We start from the raw sequence: 20,172 nt of genomic DNA on the forward strand, positions 1-20,172 counted from the left end.
AGCAATAGACATTAGACCGGTGGAAATCTGTCTGTGTAAGGGCAATTTGACCAAGCAGAGTAATGGAGTGCTGCATCAGATGACCTGGCCTGCACAATCACCTGACCTCAACCCAACGGAGATGGTTTGGGATGAGTTGGACCACAGAGTGAAGGAAAATCAGCCAACAAGTGCTCAGCATATATGGGAACTCCTCCAAGACTGTTGGAAAAGCAATTCCTCATGAAGCTGGTTGAGAGAATGCCAAGAGTGTGCAAAGCTGTCATCAAGGCAAAGGGTGGCTACTTTGAAGAATCTCAAATATAAAATATATTTAGATTTGTTTAACACTATTTTGGTTACTACATGATTCCATATGTGTTACAGTAAAAATAAAGAAATACTCTTGAATGAGTAGTTGTATCCAAACTTTTGACTGGTACTTTTGACTGGTACTGTATATATATATATATATATATATATATATATATATATATATATATATATATATATATATATATATATATATATATATATATATATAAAACAAAGTAAAGTATTCAGTCCCCTTGACCTTATCCACGTTTTGTTTCGTTACAGCCTTATTCTAAAATGGATTAAATAGAAAAATGTCCTAATCAATCTACACACAATACCCCATAATGACAAAGCAACAACAGGCTTTTAGACATTTTTTAAAACAGAAATACCTTATTTACATAAGTATTCAGACCCTTTGATATGAGACTCGAAATTGAGCTCAAGTGCATCCTGTTTCCATTGTTCTTCCTTGAGATGTTTCTACAACTTGATTGGAGTCCACCTGTGTTAAATTCAATTAATTGGAAACCTGTCTATATAAGGTCCCATATTTGACAGTGTACATATATGTCAGAGGAAAAACCAAGTCATGAGGTCGAAGGAACTGTCCGTAGAGTCCCGAGACAGGATTGTGTCGAGGCACAGATCTGGGGGAAGGGTACCAAAAAATGTCTGCAGCATGAAGGTCCCCAAGAACACAGCGGCCTTCATCATTCTTAAATGGAAGAAGTTTGGAACCACCAAGTTTCTTCCTAGAGCAGGCCACTCAGCCATGCGGTAGATCTTCTTGGCGCCATACTCAGCCTTGTCTCAGGGTACTACTTTGGTGGTTGAAGATATCCCTCTTGTGGTGTGGGGCTGTGCTTTGGCAAAGTTATATTCTTCCTGGTTGGCCCTGTCCGGGGGTATCGTCGGACAGGGCCACAGTGTCTCCCGACCCCTCCTGTCTCAGCCTCCAGTATTTATGCTGCAATAGTTTGTGTTGAGGGGCTAGGGTACAGTCTATTATATCTGGAGTATTTCTCCTGTCTTATCCGGTGTCCTGTGTGAATTTAAGTATGCTCCCTCTAATTCTCTCTCACCTTGTCCCGGACCTGCTGTTTTCCACTCTCTCTCTCTCTCTCTCTCTCTCTCTACAGCACCTGCTGTTTCTAACTCTGAATGCTCGGCTATGAAAAGCCAACCGACATTTACTCATGAGGTGCTGACCTGTTGCACAGTCTACAACCACTGTGATTATTATTATTATTTGACCCTGCTGGTCATCTATGAACGTTTGAATTTTGGCCATGTACTGTTATAATCTCAACCCGGCACAGCCAGAAGAGCACTGGCCACCCCTCAGAGCCTGGTTCCTCTCTAGGTTTCTTCCTTGGTTTCTGCATTTCTAGGGAGGTGTTCCTAGTCAACTTTCTTCTACATCTGCATTGTTTGGGGTTTTAGGCTGGGTTTCTGTATAGCACTTTGTGACATCAGCTAATGTAAAAAGGGCTTCATAAATAAAGTGAAGGGGTCTGAATACTTTCAGAATGCACTGTATACGGTTCCATTTGGGACACAGGCCTTGGAGTCACAGTCACTCACCACAGCTGTGGCAAGGTCAACTCCCAGAGACACCCAGCTCAGGATCAACGTCAGCACCCCAAACACCATCATCCTGCAGGGACACACAGAGAGACAGAATTGTGGGTATTATAACACTGTTAATAACATACTAGAACAACTATAACACTGGCCACAAAACATTAGAAATCTGTGGTCATCAAGGATGTAATAATCAAAGATGATGTCACTCTGCCTAGTCAGTCATACAACCAAAAGGTCAAAGGTCAAATGCCTCTCTCTGGAGACTGAGAATGCTCTGTAGTGAACAGTGTATGAACAGGAGGAGAGATGTCAGGGTGCGTCATCTCTGTTGTCCTCCAGTCGATAACAGCCTCTTTACGAGTACATGATGCAGGCAATGGAACATTCATCCTCCCTGCTCTCTTCTAACCATCCCCCCACATGCTTTTCTTTCGAGTGAGTGACATCACCAATTGAACACTGCTAGCATGAACCGCTAGCTAGATAGCTATTTCACATCATCTACATATGCATGCAAGGGGATCAATACTCTTTGGGTCCAATCATAAATTACCACAATATTTCCAAGAAAATGAAATGGGCTAGTGTTGAGTTGTCCAGCCACCTCTCTCATCACATGCAATATGAATGTGTGCAGTAAGTCAATAGGAATACAATGAGCCTATTTGTCTCTCTGAGCCGTGTGTGTGAGTGTGTGTCTGTGTACGTGTGTATGTGTGTGTCTGTGTACATGTGTGTCTGTGTGTGTGTGTCTGTGTACGTGTGTGTCTGTGTGTGTGTGTGTGGTGTGCATCATTCAGGACATAACACAGCACAGCTCTCCTACTAATCCAATCCACAACTGGCAGCATAATTGGCATTGTGAGTTCCCACAGCTGTACGGCCCTTTTCTCTCTCACACACCCGTCCTCTCGCTTCCTGTGTTTGCATTGACGTGTGAGAAGAGAAGCCAGGGTCGTTGTCTGTCAGGACAGTTTGTGAGCTGTCAGAATGATAAAGGAGTTCATTATTAACAGCAGTAGTCTTATTTGTGAGTTGAGAATATGCAGCTTTGACAGCCATTTACTGTATAGCCCATGAGAAAAGTTGAATATACTGTATGTGCAATAAAATCCACAATCAAGGGTCTTCCTCAAGAGCATAACAGCGGTGTGTGTTCTCTGATTTGTGTGTGTGTGTGTTTGCACACGTGTGGGCTCTGGGGGGGCTACACAGGCTGTGTATGACCTCTGGGAACTACGGTGGGTGGTTGAAGTCAGTGGTGTGGAAGGATAGGTGCCCGCTCTGCCCTACTGTACTGTAAGTGCTTAATGAGTGGTTATGTGGGTCTACTAGGCCATGGAGGCCTCAATTAAAGTGAGCGAGAGACAGAGTGTGTGTGTGTGTGTGCTCTGGGTGACCCAGTCGGCAGGAATAATAACCCAGCATGCCTTTATTGAACACACAACACTACACCACGTAAGGCCAGGCCACACAACCCCAGGCCGCCAAGTCAGCTTCAAATCAAGCAAGCTACCATTGGCTTTTGTGCTCAGGCAGGCAGATCACTGATCTATGAGAAGGAGCAGGGACTGGGGCAGTGGCAGATGAAGCTTGGGTGGTTCATTACATGCATAGACAGATACATAAACAACAAGACATAAACATAAAGCCTGATGCACACACACACCAACACAGAGAGAGGGCAGCTCTGGGTTGTGTCCTAATGGTACCCTATTCTTTATATAGTGCATAGGGATGGGCAGGCACGGTTATTTGAACATTCAAATATCTGAACGGACGTCAGTATTAGAATACTTGCAAGAGTACACATGTTTTTTAAAGGAAATCATAGGCCCATTTTAACAATCAAATGGATTGTTCCATCAAATGACATATGTGACATTGCTACACACAAGGATATACCATGACATTTGAAATTCTTAATGTACTAAAACAACAAACTTCTGAATCTAGTTTTTATGACGTGTGCCCCACTTAATCCCCAAAACTCTTAATCCCCTTAATCCCCCAAGTTATTTTACTGCTTTGACACAGCCATTTCTGAAGATTATTATTTATGTCATGTGATTAGTGATGAATTTACATCTGTCCCTCATTTTAAGGTAAACCCTGTTACGTGAACTGAACTCTCATTTTAACATGGTTAAACTATTTTAAAAACATCTAATAGTCAAATCATAGAAAAAAGCAGGTGAGCTGGTTCTACACAACAAATTCCCCCGTGTTAAATTAACACTGAAAGTGTGGACCTGTATAGATACTGAATATTGTGGAATTAACACACTGCTAGTGTAAAGCTTTAGTTGCAATTTGAATATTTCCCAGAATGCCTTTCCTTTCGAGTGAATTGTAGAGTTACCATGAATTAATTTGTTAGTGACTGAGACATGCTCGTTGCATACATCCAGTTTCAGCCCAAACACTTCAAGTGAATATGTTATCATTAAAATTTGAATATTTAAAGGGCTTGAACAGTCATTCTGATTCCCATGAAAAATTGTCAGAAACATCACAATAATATTTCTGGGGATTGATATGCTCAAAAACTATGAAAAGGTACAAACAGGCTGAGTGGGTGGGAGCCTATATTCATGAGCTCGCCTTGACAGACAGCTCTTTGGAACTCCTATGTTAAGAAACTTGGATGTAAATGAGCAGTGTTGCAGTAAAATCCTCTCAAGAAAATGTGTCGTGATACGGTTTATACCGGAGCATGCATCAAAACCGCTGAGCAGTTTGCTTCGAAGCAGTGTGCAGATGCTTGTATCACTTTATCAGACGCAAGTGATCAATAACATCCAAAGTTTTACTTTGTTGAACAACCACCTGATTGCTTTGCTATTGGTTTCAGTAGAAGACAAAAAGGCTACCCTGTGCACGCGCTACGGTGTGTGCGACGTTATCTATAATAATTTGGCTAACCCTAACCCTAAATGATTTTGACCAGCAGGTGCCACTGGTGTACAATGTGTTAATCAAAGCCTCATGTAAATAACCTATTATCGACACATTTGGCTGGAAATGCTTCAGGAAGCTTTGTTTTCCCATCACTACAAAATTGGTGATACACAAAGCAACTCAAACAATGAAATAGCATTAATGATATATATATTTTTATACATCTCCTGTTTGGCATGTCTCTTGTGATGCGGTTCAAAGCCCGGGTATCCTGGAAGGATATTGACCTCATCCCGTCAGTAGAGGATGCCTGGTTGTTCTTTAAAAGTGCTTTCCTCACCATCTTAAAGAAGCATGCCCCATTCAACAAATGTTGAACTAAGAACAGATATAGCCCTTGGTTCACTCCAGACTTGACTGCCCTTGACCAGCACAAAAACATCCTGTGGCGTACTGCACTAGCATCGAACAGTCCCCGCGATATGCAACTTTTCAGGGAAGTTAGGAACCAAAATACACAGTCAGATTCAAACTGAAATTTGCATCCTGCAGCACTCATTCCACGGTCATCCCCCTCTTCAAAGGCGAGGCACTCTAGACCCAAACTGTTACAGACCTATATCCTTCCTGTTATGCCTTTCTAAAGTCTTCGAAAGCCAAGTGAACAAACAGATCATCGACAATTTAGAATCCCACAGTACCTTCTCCGCTATGCAATCCGGTTTCCGAGCTGGTCTCAAGGTCCTAAACGATATCATAACTGCCATCGATAAAAGACAGTACTGTGTAGCCGTCTTCATCAACCTGGCCAGGGCTTTCGACTGTATTCACTGTATTCTTATCGGCAGACTCAACAGCATTGGTTTCTCGAATGACTGCCTCGCATGGTTCACCAACTACTTCTCAGATAGAGTTCAGTGTGTCAAATGGGAGGGCCTGTTGTCCGGACCTTTGACAGTCTCTATGGGGGTGCCAAAGGATTCACTTCTCGGGCTGACTCTTTTTTCTGTTTATATCAATGATGTCGCTCTTGCTGCGGGTGATTCCTTGATCCACCTCTATGCAGCCGACCATTCTGTATACATCTGGCCCTTCTTTGGACACTGTGTTAACAAACCTCCAAACAAGCTTCAATGCCATACAACACTCCTTCATTGGCCTCCAACTGCTCATAAATGCTAATAAAACAAAATGCATGCTCTTAAACCAATCGCTGCCCGAACCCGCCTGCCCGACTGGCATCACTACTCTGGACGGTTCTGACTTAGAATATGTCGACAACTATAAATACCTAGGTATCTGGCTAGACTGTAAATTCTCCTTTCAGACTCATGTTAAGCAACTCCAATCCAAAATGAATGTCATTTACAAAATAGCCTCCAACACTCTACTTGGATGCAGTCTATCACAGTGCCATCCGTTTTGTCACCAAAGCCCCATATACTGCCCACCACTGAGATCTGTATGCTCTCGTTGGCTGGTCCTCGCTACATATTCGTTGCCAAACCCACTGGCTCCAGGTCATCTACAAGACTTTACTAGGTAAAGCTCCGCCTTATCTCAGGTCACTGGTCACCATAGCAAAACCCACCCGTAGCACGAGCTCCAGCAGGTATATCTCACTGGTTGTCCCCAAAGCCAACACCCTCTTCGGCCGCCTTTCCTTCCAGTTCTCTGCTGCCAATGACTGGAACAAATTGCAAAAATCACTGAAGTTGGAGACTTATATCTCCCTCAGTAACTTTAAGCATCAGCTGTCAGAGCAGCGTACCGACCGCTGCAGCTGTACACAGCCCATCTGTAAATAGCCCATCCAACCAACTACCTACCTCACCCCATAATTGTTTTTGTTTTTCTACCCTTTCGCACACCAGTATTTCTACTTGCACATCCTCATCTGCACATATATCACTCCAGTGTTCATTTCTAAATTGTAATTACTTTGCCACTATGGCCTATTTATTGCCTTACCTCTTTACTTCATTTGCACACGCTGTATACAGATTTTTCTATTGTGTTATTAACTGTACGTTTGTTTATCCCATGTGTAACTCTGTGTTGTTGTTTTTGTCACACTGCTTTGTTTTATCTTGGCCAGGTCGCAATTGTAAATGACAACTTGTTCTCAACTGGCCTACTGGTGAAATGTAAAAATGAAAAACCACCAGCCCTGCTGCATTGTGTACCGTCTGTTCTGAGTCTGGCAGGCTGCGCAGCAAACAGGTGTCCAAGTTTAAACATTGTCACAAAAAAACGTGTTTTTAGACTATCCGGACATACGAAAAAACGTCATGATATTATCCGAATAGTAAAATTATTTAAAATGCCCGTCCCATTATTGCACTACGTATATAGGAAATAGGGTGCCGTTTGGGATATTCTGCACAGCTAGGCCCCACAAACATAGGTGCTGTGTGCTACCTAAAGTTCTCCTCTCTCTATCCCCGGGCACCAAGAATGGGGTTGACGCCCACAAGAACCTCCGTTCACACATCACAAACCCCACAAGCAGGCCTTCACAACTGTAATTAATCTCAAATGTGTAAAATGCCTAGTGGAATGGATCGAAACTCCCCTGGGAGGCCTGACTCATTGACTCATTGAAGTGTGTGTGTTAAGGGGGTGTTGGTTGAGGATAAGCCTGGCTCTCAGCCCAAATGACTGATTGAAAGAGACAGGAAGCTATGCGCCTGGGTGAGCACAGAGGGACTGGATGAGTACATGCTTACTATATGCTGTGTGTGTGTGTGTGTGTGTGTGTGTGTGTGTGTGTGTGTGTGTGTGTGTGTGTGTGTGTGTGTGTGTGTGTGTGTGTGTGTGTGTGTGTGTGTGTGTGTGTGTGTGTGTGTGTGTGTGTGTGTGTGTGTGTGTGTGTGTGTGTGTGTGTGTGTGTGTGTGTGTGTGTGTGCACAGAGTGATGCATTACATGCCCTGTGGAATCCCTCTCACAGTACAGCAGGAGCTGGAGTATTTATAGTGGAAATCATTATTGATGACTATAGATACTGAGATGAGATGGGAGGTTGTATGTGTGTGAAGATGTACATTTAGTAATTATTTAATATTTCATATAAATTCTCTCGCTTCAACATATCCCTTCAAAACGTTGGTTGCTCTCCTGCTTCCCTACCCCTGCTTGAAACAGCTTCACACAACAAACGAATAACTAAATAATTCAAGCTATTCCAGACCGGGCTGTGAGGAAGAAAAAAGGCTTCCCTTTTCCATTTCAGTCAAGTGCATTTGTAATTCATGTAAGTTATGTAAGACGCATAAAACAGGTCAAGTAACACTCTTGAAATTCTGGGGGGGGGGGGGGGGGGTTCTTGAAATGGCAGTTATGGCACGACTCCAAGTCAATTCAATCAACCACAAACGTATATTTCTTGGAAATGGGCATGGCAAATCTCCAAGCAGCCAATTCAATCAAGTGCATCGACAGACCAAACAATATAGTAAAGAATTGAACAGAACAGAAATAGGAGCAGTAGGCTACTCACGTGGTCAGCAGCCAGCGAGACTGCTTGGCCAGGCCCAGGCAAGCCGCCAGACAGATGACCAGATCTAGGATCAGTAGCAGCAGGTAGGTGAGCCACCTAGAGGACAGAGGGAGAATGACAGAGAGTCAGTCTGTCAGTGAGTCAGAGAAACAGCGTAACAGATCTAGGATCAGTAGCAGCAGGTAGGTGAGGCACCTAGGTCCTAGACGACAGAGAGAATGACAGTGTTACAGTCACAGAAATATAACTCCCTTATCTTATCTTCATTGCCTATTCCTATGGGTACATTCAATATGGCTGCCGTTCCACCCACCAGAGAACATTGACTTGAATGAAAATACTGTTATAGTTATAGTATAGTAGTAATTCTATTTCTATGGTTACAGTAATGTGCAGAGCTAGTACTTCTATTTCTATGGTTACAGTAATGTGCAGATTCAGCTGAGGGAGCAGCCAACCAAGTTGCAACCCAAATGAGAGTCAGCTGGCTGGCTCATGTCCCTAGCTTACACACGACTGGCTGACACTTAGGACCCTTTGGTTAACCCAATAGGACGCATACCGTCAGACATCACACTGGATGTCTCTGTGTATGTCAGTGGAGGTTTGGTTGAAAATGTGGACATATTTGTGTGAGTGTATGTCAGTGTCAGACCTGGGATATAAATATGCTTCATAGAAAGTCACTATTTTTGGTGGAACAAACAGTTCCGTTGGAGATAACTATTTGACTACAGATCTGAGAAAGCAACTACTTTTTTAAATATTTGACTACAGATCTGAGAAAGCAACTACTTTTTAAAATATTTGAATACAGATCTGAGAAAGCGACTACTTTTTAAATATTTGAATACAGACCTCAGGAAGTGACTACTTTTCAGAAACTATTGGATTTGCTACCTTCAACTAATGGTGGGGATGCATCTGGAACTGCATGTTGCAGATAGGAATATAATGAATAGCACACACAACGTCATATAATATTTCAATCTGTCTGACAGTAGATCATATTTGATCTACACAATACATTTCTATTTCTCTGAACCTGCTGTAAATTTCTATTCTCCTGAACAGGCGCCCAGTTTTCCAGTGTTAAAACACAAACAAATGAACACTGACAGTGTGAAATCAACACTGAAAGTGTTGAGTCTGTGGACCCATATAGACACCAGAATAGTGTTAAATTAACACTGCTTAGTGTAAAGCATTATTCATTATTTGAGTAAATTGTAGAGGTACCACCCATGACTGTATTTGTTAAGGACAGAGACATGGTTGTTGCATTCATCCAGGCCTGAATCTCATACACATCACTTTGAACCAAAACCACGCCCGTCATTATCATATTTCCCAGCATGCTCTATTGCAGGTTGATTTTTTAGAAATGTTTGTTTCAATATCTATGTTTGTGCATGTATATTGATAGATTTATGAATTAATTAATCTTATGCAACACAAAGATAAATAACATACAATAAAATACATTTTCTAAACTGATCCAATCAGTTAGTTAGATTTTTTGTTTTCAAATAATTTACGTTCGGTGGTAAATTCAATTGATTGGACATGGTTTGGAAAGGCACACATCTGTCTATATAAGGTCCCACAGTTGACAGTGCATGTTAGACCAAGCCATGAGATCAAAGGACTTGTCTGTAGAATGCAGAGACAGAACTGTGTCAAGGTACAGATCTGGGAAAGGGTACCAAAACATCTCTGCAGCATTGAAGGTCCCCAAGAACACAGTGGCCTCCATCATTCTTAAATGGAAGAAGTTTGGAACCACCAAGACTCTTCCTAGAGCTGACTGCCTGAGCAATCGGGGCCTTGTTCAATGGTCATTCTGACAGAGCTCCAAAGTTCCTCTGTGGAGATGGGAGAACCTTCCAGAAGGACAACCATCTCTGCAGCACTCCACCAATCACCCCTTTATGGTAGTGGCCAGATGGAAGCCGCTCCTCCGGAAAAGGCACATGACAGCCTGCTTTGAGTTTGCCAAAAGACACCTAAAGACTCTCAGACCATGAGAAACAAGATTATCTGGTCAGATGAAACCAAAATTGAGCTATTTGGCCTGAATGTCAAGCGTCAAGTCTGGAGGAAACCTGGCACCATCCCTACGGTGAAGAATGGTGGTGGCAGCGTCATGCTGTGGGGATGTTTTTCAGCAGTAGGAACTGGGAGACTCGTCAGGATCGAGGGAAAGATTAATGGAGCAAAGTACAGAGAGATTCTTGATTGAAACCTGCTCCAGAACGCTCAAGACCTCCGACTGGGGCAAAGGTTCACCTTCCAACAGAACAACAACCCTAAGCACACATCCAAGATAACGAAGGAGTGGCTTTGGGACAAGTCTCTGAATGCCCTTGAGTGGCCCAGCCAGAGACGGGACATGAGAGATGTGAAAATAGTTGTGCAGCGACACTCCCCATCCAACCTGACAGAGCTTGAGAGGATCTGCAGAGAAGAATGGGAGAAACTCCCCAAATACAGGTGTGCCAAACTTGTAGCGTCATACCCAAGAAGACTCGATGCTGAAATTGTTGCCAAAGGTGCTTCAACAAAGTACTGAGTAAAGGGTCTGAATACTTATTTACATAAGGTATTTCTGTTTTCTCTTTTTAATAAAAGTCCAAAAAGTTATATGAACCCGTTTTGGGCTTTTCATTATAGGGTCTTGTGTGTAGATTGATGAGAGAAAAAAACAATGTAATCCATTTCAGAATAAGGCTGTAATGTAACAAAATGTAGAAAAAGTCAAGGGGTCTGAATACTTTCCAATGCACCGTATATTCAAATAACCTTCATGTATTATAGTTTTTCTGAGACCTGTATTTGAATATCAAAGGAAATATTTGCCTTTAGTTGATTCTCTTTATTCGACTACCTTGAGCAGTTGAAAAGTTGGTATTTTGAAAATAAACTACAAAATACAACTATTTCTGCTGAGGTCTGGTCAGTTTAGGAATGGACATGGTGTAGGCTGTATGTGAGTGGGCGCGTGTGTGACTGTGTGTGTGTGTGTCAGTGTATGAATAGACATGGAGTAGGCTGTATGTGAGTGAGCGCGTGTGTGACTGTGTGTGTGTGTGTGTCAGTGTATGAATAGACATGGTGTAGGCTGGACGTGAGTGCGTGTGTGACTGTATGTGTGTGTGTGTCAGTGTATGAATAGACATGGAGTAGGCTATTTGTGTGCTTGATGTCTTTACTTTTTGCTGACGATGTGTGTTCTGTGCCCTCATCTGAAGGCATCTGCTCCAGTCAGAACAGAATAGAAGCAGTGCTGTAACTGTGGTCAGTGGTCTCTGGCTTTAGCCCATGTAGGAACAGATCCAGTCCAGATGATTTAATAATGGATGAACTCAAATCCATTCGCATTAATATTTCATCCTCTGAAAGCTATGGCTATGTCCCCCCAACCCTACCCCATCTTATGTCCATTACTCTCTCTCCCTTCCTTCTCACTCCCTCCCTCCCTCAATCTCTTTCTGTTTCTCTGTGTCTTTCTTCTCTCACTCTCCTCTCTCTCTCTCTTTCTCTCTCTCCATCACTCCTCTTTCGCTCTCTGTCTGTCTCTCATATCACAGTCTCCCTCTCTCCTCAATCTCTTCCCCCTTCTCTTCTCTTGGCATTCAAGAGGGTACAGTATAAGCAGGATGTAGGACCATGTGCCTGGTGCCTGTTGTCTCTTCAGTGATCACTCTTACTGTGTGCATCTCTGCCAAATGTAGAGTCAAGCTGAACACCATCACAGGGAATTGGATACATGAGTAATAACTCACTGAATGTGAAGGCTCTCAGCTGGTCTATGTTTTCATCTGAACTCAATAAGGTCTTATTATTGTTGTGCAAACGTTGTAAAAACTATCTGAACATGCAGAGCACAGGGTGAGATGGGTTATCGATAAGAGAGCCATTCATTAACTCACACACACGCCCGCAAACACTTACACACGCCCACAAGCACGAACGCACGAACGCACGCACACAAACATGCACGCACACACACACGGTCTATATGTGGTTTTGTCCGGTCTATACCTGTAGTACTCTACGTATGCGGTTTGGTCTGCGACAGCGGCCAGGTCTACTTTAGCGGTGTCCCAGTCAGGCAGGCCCAACAACTGTTTGATGACGTTGTCAGCCATCTGCTGCATGAAGCGTAGGGTCTGTACGTAGTCTCCCCGCGTAGCGAAGATCTCATCCAGCCTCGCCAGGTGCTGCTTCAGACCACTCTCCATGCTACCCATGGTGTTAGTCACCTAGAGGAGATGAGGAGAGAGGGAGAGGAGGAGAGGCAAGGAGGAGAGGAGAAGGAGAAGAGGAGCAGGAGAAGGAGAAGAAGAAGAGGAGGAGGAGGATAAGTGTGAGTACACACAGAATACTCCATTGACTTCCATATGAATAACAATAGTTAGATTGCATACTAAATGACACTGTATTCTCTATTTGGTGCACTACTTTTCCTGCGGCCCATAGCGGATTTAGCTGAGTATTACAGGGCAGGCTTGACAATGGGCCTTAGTGGTCTTCAGTGCAAGAACTTCGTAAAAGACATCTAGCAGATCCACGAACACTAATATAATTTCAGATATATCTTAAATGACCACGTTTTCACAAATTTGATGATATAATTGCCAAGCCCATTCAAAAGATTAGGGGACAGGACCCGAAAATATGACGTGGGAGAATGTCACTTGCACTGGGTTTTGTTGGTTCTCCAGAGATGACTTCGTTCTGTTATTCTGGGGTCACCATGGTGGTATATTTTCTCATTTAATTCTAGGCTAATGTAGAAATAAACTCTACACGGTTTTCTACATAATTAAACAGCATAATCATACTGCTGCAAATTAGGCTTAGCAACCAGGGCAACAGCCTCCTTGAAACAAACAACTAAACAAACAAGCAAGAGAATTATAAACTTCCTCCTACTCACATTTTTCTGTGACACTCTTGCCAAATACACATAACATGAAAGGAGTACCAATACTGCATCCAAAATGGCACCCTATTCCCTATATAGACCACTATTACTGACCAGGGCCCATAGGTCTCTGGTCAAAAGAAAATGCACATACAGTGCCATTTAATTGGTACCCAACCCCAATGTGGAGCAGGATTACACTATCACTTCGCTTCCCACTTAATTACAACATAGTTCCAGGGAGAGGGTTGTTGACTGGGAAATGTTTTTCAGAGTCAGTGACATCTTGGTATTTGATAATTAAAAGGGGCAATAAATGCTTCCATTTAGCCCTAGGTACTTGGCATTCAGCAGGCGTACAGACCGCTCATATTGTTTATGTGTTTGTAGAGGTGGGGACAGCGATGTGCTTTGGTTCTGGGGGGCTGCTGGGTGGAAGTTATGAGGTAGTTTGGTATTCAATATACGTGGACTCCTCACTCACTAGATTGCCTTTGGCTATAGGGGGAGGGGGGGGATGTGGTAGAGAGAAAGAGTGAGAGTAATTAAGAAATAAAGGGAATTAAGATTGAGAGAGAGAGAGACAGAAAGGGAGAGCCAGAAAGAAAGAGAGTATCTGAGAGGACGAAAGAAAGAAAGTGAGGGGGAAATTACGAAAGAAAGAAAGAAAGTGAAAGAGAGAGAAAGAAAGAAAGTGAAAGAGAGAGAAAGTGAAAGAGATTAGGAACCAGGGGAAGAAGATAAAGCTAGTCAGAGGGTTGGTTTAGGGAGTTGAGGTGACATGCAAAGGTTTTTGGATGGAATTGCCAAATACGGAACAAACACATTACGCTACAATGATTGTGACAGGGCCACCAAGGCCTAATGTACCACAGTCACTTGTACTAGCCAGCCTGGCTGGCTGTCTTCGTGCCCTACAGAAACAGAATATGCAAACCAAATGGCACCCTATTCCCTATTTAGTGCACTACTTTTGACCAGGACCCATATGGCTAGGGTATAGGGTGCCATTTGTGAGGCAGACCGAAAGACAGAGTTTATCAACAACATATGTCTGGTGTGCTACTGTTATCTGATCCACTACCTAATTTCCACGGCTTTATTTCAACTCCTCAAACCCGGGAGATGAAATCATTGCTGGGAAAGCATGTATCTGAGCTCTGTGGGACTGCATGGGAATGTTATCTGTAGAGCCTAGGGAGTCACTAGATCCAGTTGGTTGCCTGTATCGATTCGTCTGATCCTCATCATCACATTGCTTCAAATGATCCTGTAGATACGTATGGCTGTGGCTCTGCTGTTATCATCCATCCACTACGGGTATGTCACAAAAGTAGTGCACTATGTACGGAATAGGGTGGTATTTGGAATGTACCCTATGTTTTCACTGCCTGTTGGACAGTGTATAGTGAATCCATCCAATCACACACACATTTGAGTTTCTCTCAATAGACAATTTCTCACAAAATATTGGGTGTTATGGCAAAACTGACTTAAATAACTTGTAGACCTGCAATGCAACTCCATATGATTCAAGGTTGCTGCATTCACGTCAGAGGAACATAGCAGGGGTGAAACTTAGGTGCAACTCCATACAATATATGCGGCTCTGTTCACGCCAGGAGAACTGAGCAGGAGTTAACGACTTCGGTAAAACTTCACATGATTATTACATTTCCGTTTTCATGTGTTGCACTTGCATTCCGCAGCATATATTAATCACATGATCATGAATAGTACTGATGTCAAACGGAATAAACCGAGGACACAGATGGTTCCTGATGTTGTGAGATTCTCTCTGGTGTTTACAGAACAACTGGCGCTGTGAGATTGGGATATCAGGACTCAAGGATGCTGTGTGAATATAATACCGTGCTCCTGCTCAAACTAACTCTCTGCTCGATGGAGAGGAGGAGTAAAGGATTGGAGGAGAAGAGGAGGAAGGAAGGGAGGAGGAGAGGAGAAGAGGAGGGTTCCTTCAATTAAATTTGAATGGATGAGCTCAGGCGTTAAATGGATCATGGCTCTAAAGTGCTGCAGCCCTCCTGCCACCCAAAGATGGATTTCTCCTCCATTGGTTAAATTGGGTTCATAAAATCTTGAAAAAAGCCAGCGATGTGATGGTGACCACAGCTGACGTTTTATATCTCAAAATAGATAGTCTGTCCTGACGGAGGGGTTAAGAGCCATTTTGGTTTGTGGGTTCTAAAGAAGACAGAATATGAAAGTGACCAAATCTTTCATTAGAAGAAAAGATGATTGACATTGAATGATTGACACACATAGAGGGGAGGTTATTAGAATATCCTCAGAACGGTTGACTATGGTGGATATTGTGGGGAACGATTTGAAAGCTATTGTAGGTCTAAATTCCACAAAGAGACCAGCATTGACTTTTTATGGCATAAGACATTGAGAGTATAAGTGGAGGAGAGGAAGGAAAGAGAAAGTGGCTTCGCAAAAAGAAACAACCTTTTGCATGATGCTAGAAGTTTCACTTCACTTAAAACATACTTCAAGGCACATGTCTGAATAGGGAAGTCAGTGTTGCTGACTTATTTATTTGACTTATTTGACTTATTTATTTAACCAGGTAGGCTAGTTGAGAACAAGTTCTCATTTACAATTGCGACCTGGCCAAGATAAAGCACACCAGTTCGACACATACAACAACACAGAGTTGCACATGGAATAAACAAACATACAGTAAACATACAGTCAATAATACAGTAGAAAAAATTCAAATCTATATACAGTGATTGCAAATGAGGTAAGATAAGGGAGGTAAGGCAATAAATAGGCCATGGTGGCGAAGTAATTACAATATAGCAATTAGACACTGGAATGGTAGATGTGCAGAAGATTAATGTGCAAGTAGAGATACTGGGGTGCAAAGGAGCAAGATAAATAAATAAATACAGTATGGGGATGAGGTAGTTGGATGGGCTGTTTACAGATGGGCTATGTACAGGTACAGTAATCTGTGAGCTGCTCTGACAGCTGGTGCTTAAAGCTAGTGAGGGAGATATGGGTCTCCAGCTTCAATGATTTTTGCAGTTTGTTCCAGTCATTGGAGGTAGGTAACAAGACTTTACTATATCATTAAGGGTGTAGTATATCCTAATGGACATCATATTTGGTCAGAGAGCGACGCCTTCATGGCACGCCGATGACACGGGCGGCCATCACTTGAACGACTGTATCTTTGTCAAATAAGCACCAATCGGGGTCAAACAAAGTTAGCTAGATAGCCAATGAGCTGGGCTTTACGGGAGTATCCGGAAACCATGTATATATTGTCAAATGTAGCTAGTAACCTTGTACGACAGCATGCCTTTTCATTTTGGAAAAAAATTATAATGATATTAAGAGTTATGAAGTTATGAAAACTGTTTGTTTTGCAAATGTTGAATTTATAATATGGCTAGTAATACTTGGAAAGCTAAATCAAAGTCCAAGTATCCAGATTTGACGATATTCTTGCAGAAAAATTTAAAATGAATGTGAATGTCTCCTTCATGATTTTCACAACTGTACCTGGGGACTTCACAGTAAAAGTCTTGTAGTTCGCTCATACATCAAGTTATCCATCTGAAACTTTGCACATACACTGCTGACATCTTGTGGACACTATCGGAATTGCAAACAGAGTGATGGCTCTGTGACATTTCTCTTGCATTTCAAAAATGGTGGTATTTGTATTTCTTCTCCCAGATCTATTAAGTTACATTCTCCTACATTCAATTCACATTTCCACAAACTTCTAAGTGTTTTCTTTCAAATGGTACCATGACTATTAAATGCTGCAGAATTGTTTTGGAACCTTTCCCCAGATCTGTGCCTCAACACAATCCTGTCTTGGAGCTCTACGGACAATTCCTTTGACCTTATGGCTTGGTTTTTGCTCTGACATGCACTGTCATGTGTGGGACCTTATATAGACAGGTGTGTGCCTTTCCAAATCATGTCCAATCAATTAAATTTACCACAGGTGGACTCAAGTGTCACGTTCTGACCTTAGTTATTTTATTATGTCTTTGTTTTAGTATGGTCAGGGCGTGAGTTGGGTGGGTTGTCTATGTTTGTTTTTCTATGTTGTGTTTTGAGTTTGGCCTGGTATGGTTCTCAATCAGAGGCAGGTGTCGTTCGTTGTCTCTGATTGAGAATCATACTTAGATAGCCTTTTTCCACCTGTGTTTGGTGGGTGTTAATTTTCTGTTCTGTGTTTTATGTATGCACCGTACAGGACTGTCTCGGTTTCATTTCGTTCTCTTTGTTGTTTTATTATTTAGTGTTCTGAAATTTAAATAAATATAATGAACACTTACCACGCTGCGCATTGGTCCTCCGATCCTTCTTACTACTCCTCCTCAGAAGAGGAGGACGAGAATCGTTACATCAAGGATGATCAATGGAAACAGGATTAACCTGAGCTGAATTTCGAGTCTCAAAGCAAAAGTTCTGAATAGTTACAGTATTTCAGTTTATATATACATATATATACATATATATATATATACACTGGGGCAAAAAAGTATCTAGTCAGCCACTAATTGTGCAAGTTCTCCCACTTAAAAAGATGAGAGTGGCCTGTAATTTTCATCATAGGTACACTTCAACTATGACAGGCAAAATTAGAAAAAGAATCCAGAAAATCACATTGTAGGATTTTAATGAATTTTTTTTGCAAATTATGGTGGAAAATAAGTACCTCCAGGCTGTGTAATCGGTATTTTACCAAGAAGGAGAGTGATGGAGTGCTGCATCAGATGTCCTGGCATCCACAATCCCCTGACCTCAACCAAATTGAGATGGCTTGAGATGATTCAGACCGCAGAGTGAAGGAAAAGTATCCAACAAGTGCTTAGCATATGTGGGAACTCCTTCAAGACTGTTGGAAAAGCATTCCAGGTGAAGCTGGTTGAGAAAATGCCAAGAGTGTGCAAAGCTGTCATCAAGGCAAAGGGTGGCTATTTGAAGAATCTCAAATATAAAATATATTTTGATTTGTTTTAACACTTTTTTGGTTACAACATGAATCCATATGCGCTTTTTGATGTCTTCACTATTATTCTACAATGTAGACAATAGTAAAAATAAAGAAAAACCCTTGAATGAGTAGTTGTTCTAAAACCTTTGTCTGTATTTTTGACACCATCCTGTGACAAAGTCATGCTGACCTTCATGTTCCTGTTCTAGCTGCAGCACAGTATGTGTAAGGATGCCAAGGCTGCAACAGCCAGCAGGTTAATGACCTGAGGGATACCCTTCTGAAATCCCTGATCTGGGACAGGAATCAAACCTAGGAGTCTATAGGCCCAGATCCAGACCCAGGCCCAGGTCCAACTCTTAGTCAGTCACCAACCATTACACACAGAGTCTGCATCCAAAATGGCACCCTATTCCCTACAGAGTGCACTACTTTTGACCAGAGTGCTATGGTGCAGTATTATGTTTTACCAGGAAAGTTGACTGAGAACACATTCTAATTTACAGCAACAACCTGGGGAATAGTTACAGGAGAGAGGAGGGGGGATGAATGAGCCAATTGTAAACTGGGGATGATTAGATGACCATGATGGTATGAGGGCCAGATTAGGAATTTAGCCAGGACAACCACCCCTACTCCTACAATAAGTGCCATGGTATCTTTAGTGACCACAGAGAGTCAGGACACCCATTTAACTTCCCATCCGAAAGACAGCACCCGACACAGGGCAATGTCCCCAATCACTGCCATGGGGCATTGGGATATATATATATTTTTTTAGACCTGAGGAAAGAGTACCTCCTACGGGCCCTCCAACACCACTTCCAGCAGCATCTGGTCTCCCATCTAGGAACCAACCAGGACCAACCCTGTTTAGCTTCAGAAGCAAGCCAGCAGTGGGATGCAGGGTAGCATGCTGCTGGCACTATGCAGGGGTTAGGGTGCCATTTGGGACTCAGAGATCTCCAACCAGGCAGTTTATCAATGGCTTGTCAACTCAATGCCATACATAACCCTGCTTCCTTCCCCTCAACAATTTTCAAACATTCTCTCTCCAAGATTCTTTGAACTTGGTTGCTTACGTAAATCCTTCTTTAGTCACATACAGTGTAAAATAACTCATCTTTAATGTCTATTGTTTCCAGACAAAGCTTATTACGATGAGAGCGTGTTTGGTTGAAGGAAATATATTCACAGTTATGTCAATGGCCAGGTCCCAACCACAGCGAGATGTAACCTTGCTCTCTGACTGACTAATACAAGCAACACTGATAGCCTGGTCTGATATCTGTTTGTGCTGTCTTGCCAACTTGTATGGTCATTGGCAGGAGTTGGCAAGACAACACAAACAGATCTGGGACCAAGCTAGAGTTCTGACAGTTGGCTGTCAAAACTTCTCTCTTCATTCACCATCTCTTTCCTCCAAGCCTCAGCAAAGAATATAACAATGTATTTATAGAATGTCTGCAGAGATCCTAGTTCATATGGGATATCACTTAAAGATTACACAATAGACCAAGTATTCCAAATTCCCGTTATTCCCATTACGCTATCAGCAGCAGACTGTTTTTCTGGCTTCTTCTTCAGAAAAGAATGTCTTCTAACTGTGTGTCTGATTGTTCATTCAGATTCCCAGTCGGGGTTTTCTGTGTGGGGGGCTGATAGAAATCTACACAGACATATGGTCCAGAACTAATTAACTAACTCAACCAAAGCTGGGAAAATTGATGGTGACTGTGAAGTTAAAAAGCAGCCAACTTCCGTTGACGGTGACTGTTAAGTGTTTCGTTTCCATCCCCTCCTAGTCAGAGATCTGCTCTTTGGATGTGAACCGACTTCTGAAGAGTGTGTGGAGAGGGGGAGGAGAGGGGGAGGAGGAGGCATCTGAGTGGCGGGGGCAAAAGCCAAAGCAGCCATTGTTGTCAGAATGGAGACTTGAACACTGAAGCAGCCTATCAGGACGC

General features: G+C 42.5%; 1 protein-coding gene across 2 annotated transcripts in view; it reads right to left on the reverse strand.

The window, feature by feature from the left end:
* The window catches only part of LOC124040226 (protein tweety homolog 2-like), a 113,884-nt gene that overhangs the window by 25,650 nt on the left and 68,062 nt on the right, over nucleotides 1-20,172 (reverse strand). For both annotated transcript variants that reach the window (XM_046357195.1, XM_046357194.1), the window contains exons 4-6: nucleotides 12,333-12,553; nucleotides 8,289-8,384; nucleotides 1,885-1,957 (exon numbers count right to left, since the gene is read on the reverse strand). In XM_046357195.1, coding sequence (XP_046213151.1) covers nucleotides 1,885-1,957; nucleotides 8,289-8,384; nucleotides 12,333-12,553 — 390 coding nt within the window. The remainder of the gene's footprint in view (nucleotides 1-1,884; nucleotides 1,958-8,288; nucleotides 8,385-12,332; nucleotides 12,554-20,172) is intronic.

Source organism: Oncorhynchus gorbuscha, linkage group LG07 (assembly GCF_021184085.1).
Source record: "Oncorhynchus gorbuscha isolate QuinsamMale2020 ecotype Even-year linkage group LG07, OgorEven_v1.0, whole genome shotgun sequence".
Classification (NCBI taxonomy): domain Eukaryota; kingdom Metazoa; phylum Chordata; class Actinopteri; order Salmoniformes; family Salmonidae; genus Oncorhynchus; species Oncorhynchus gorbuscha.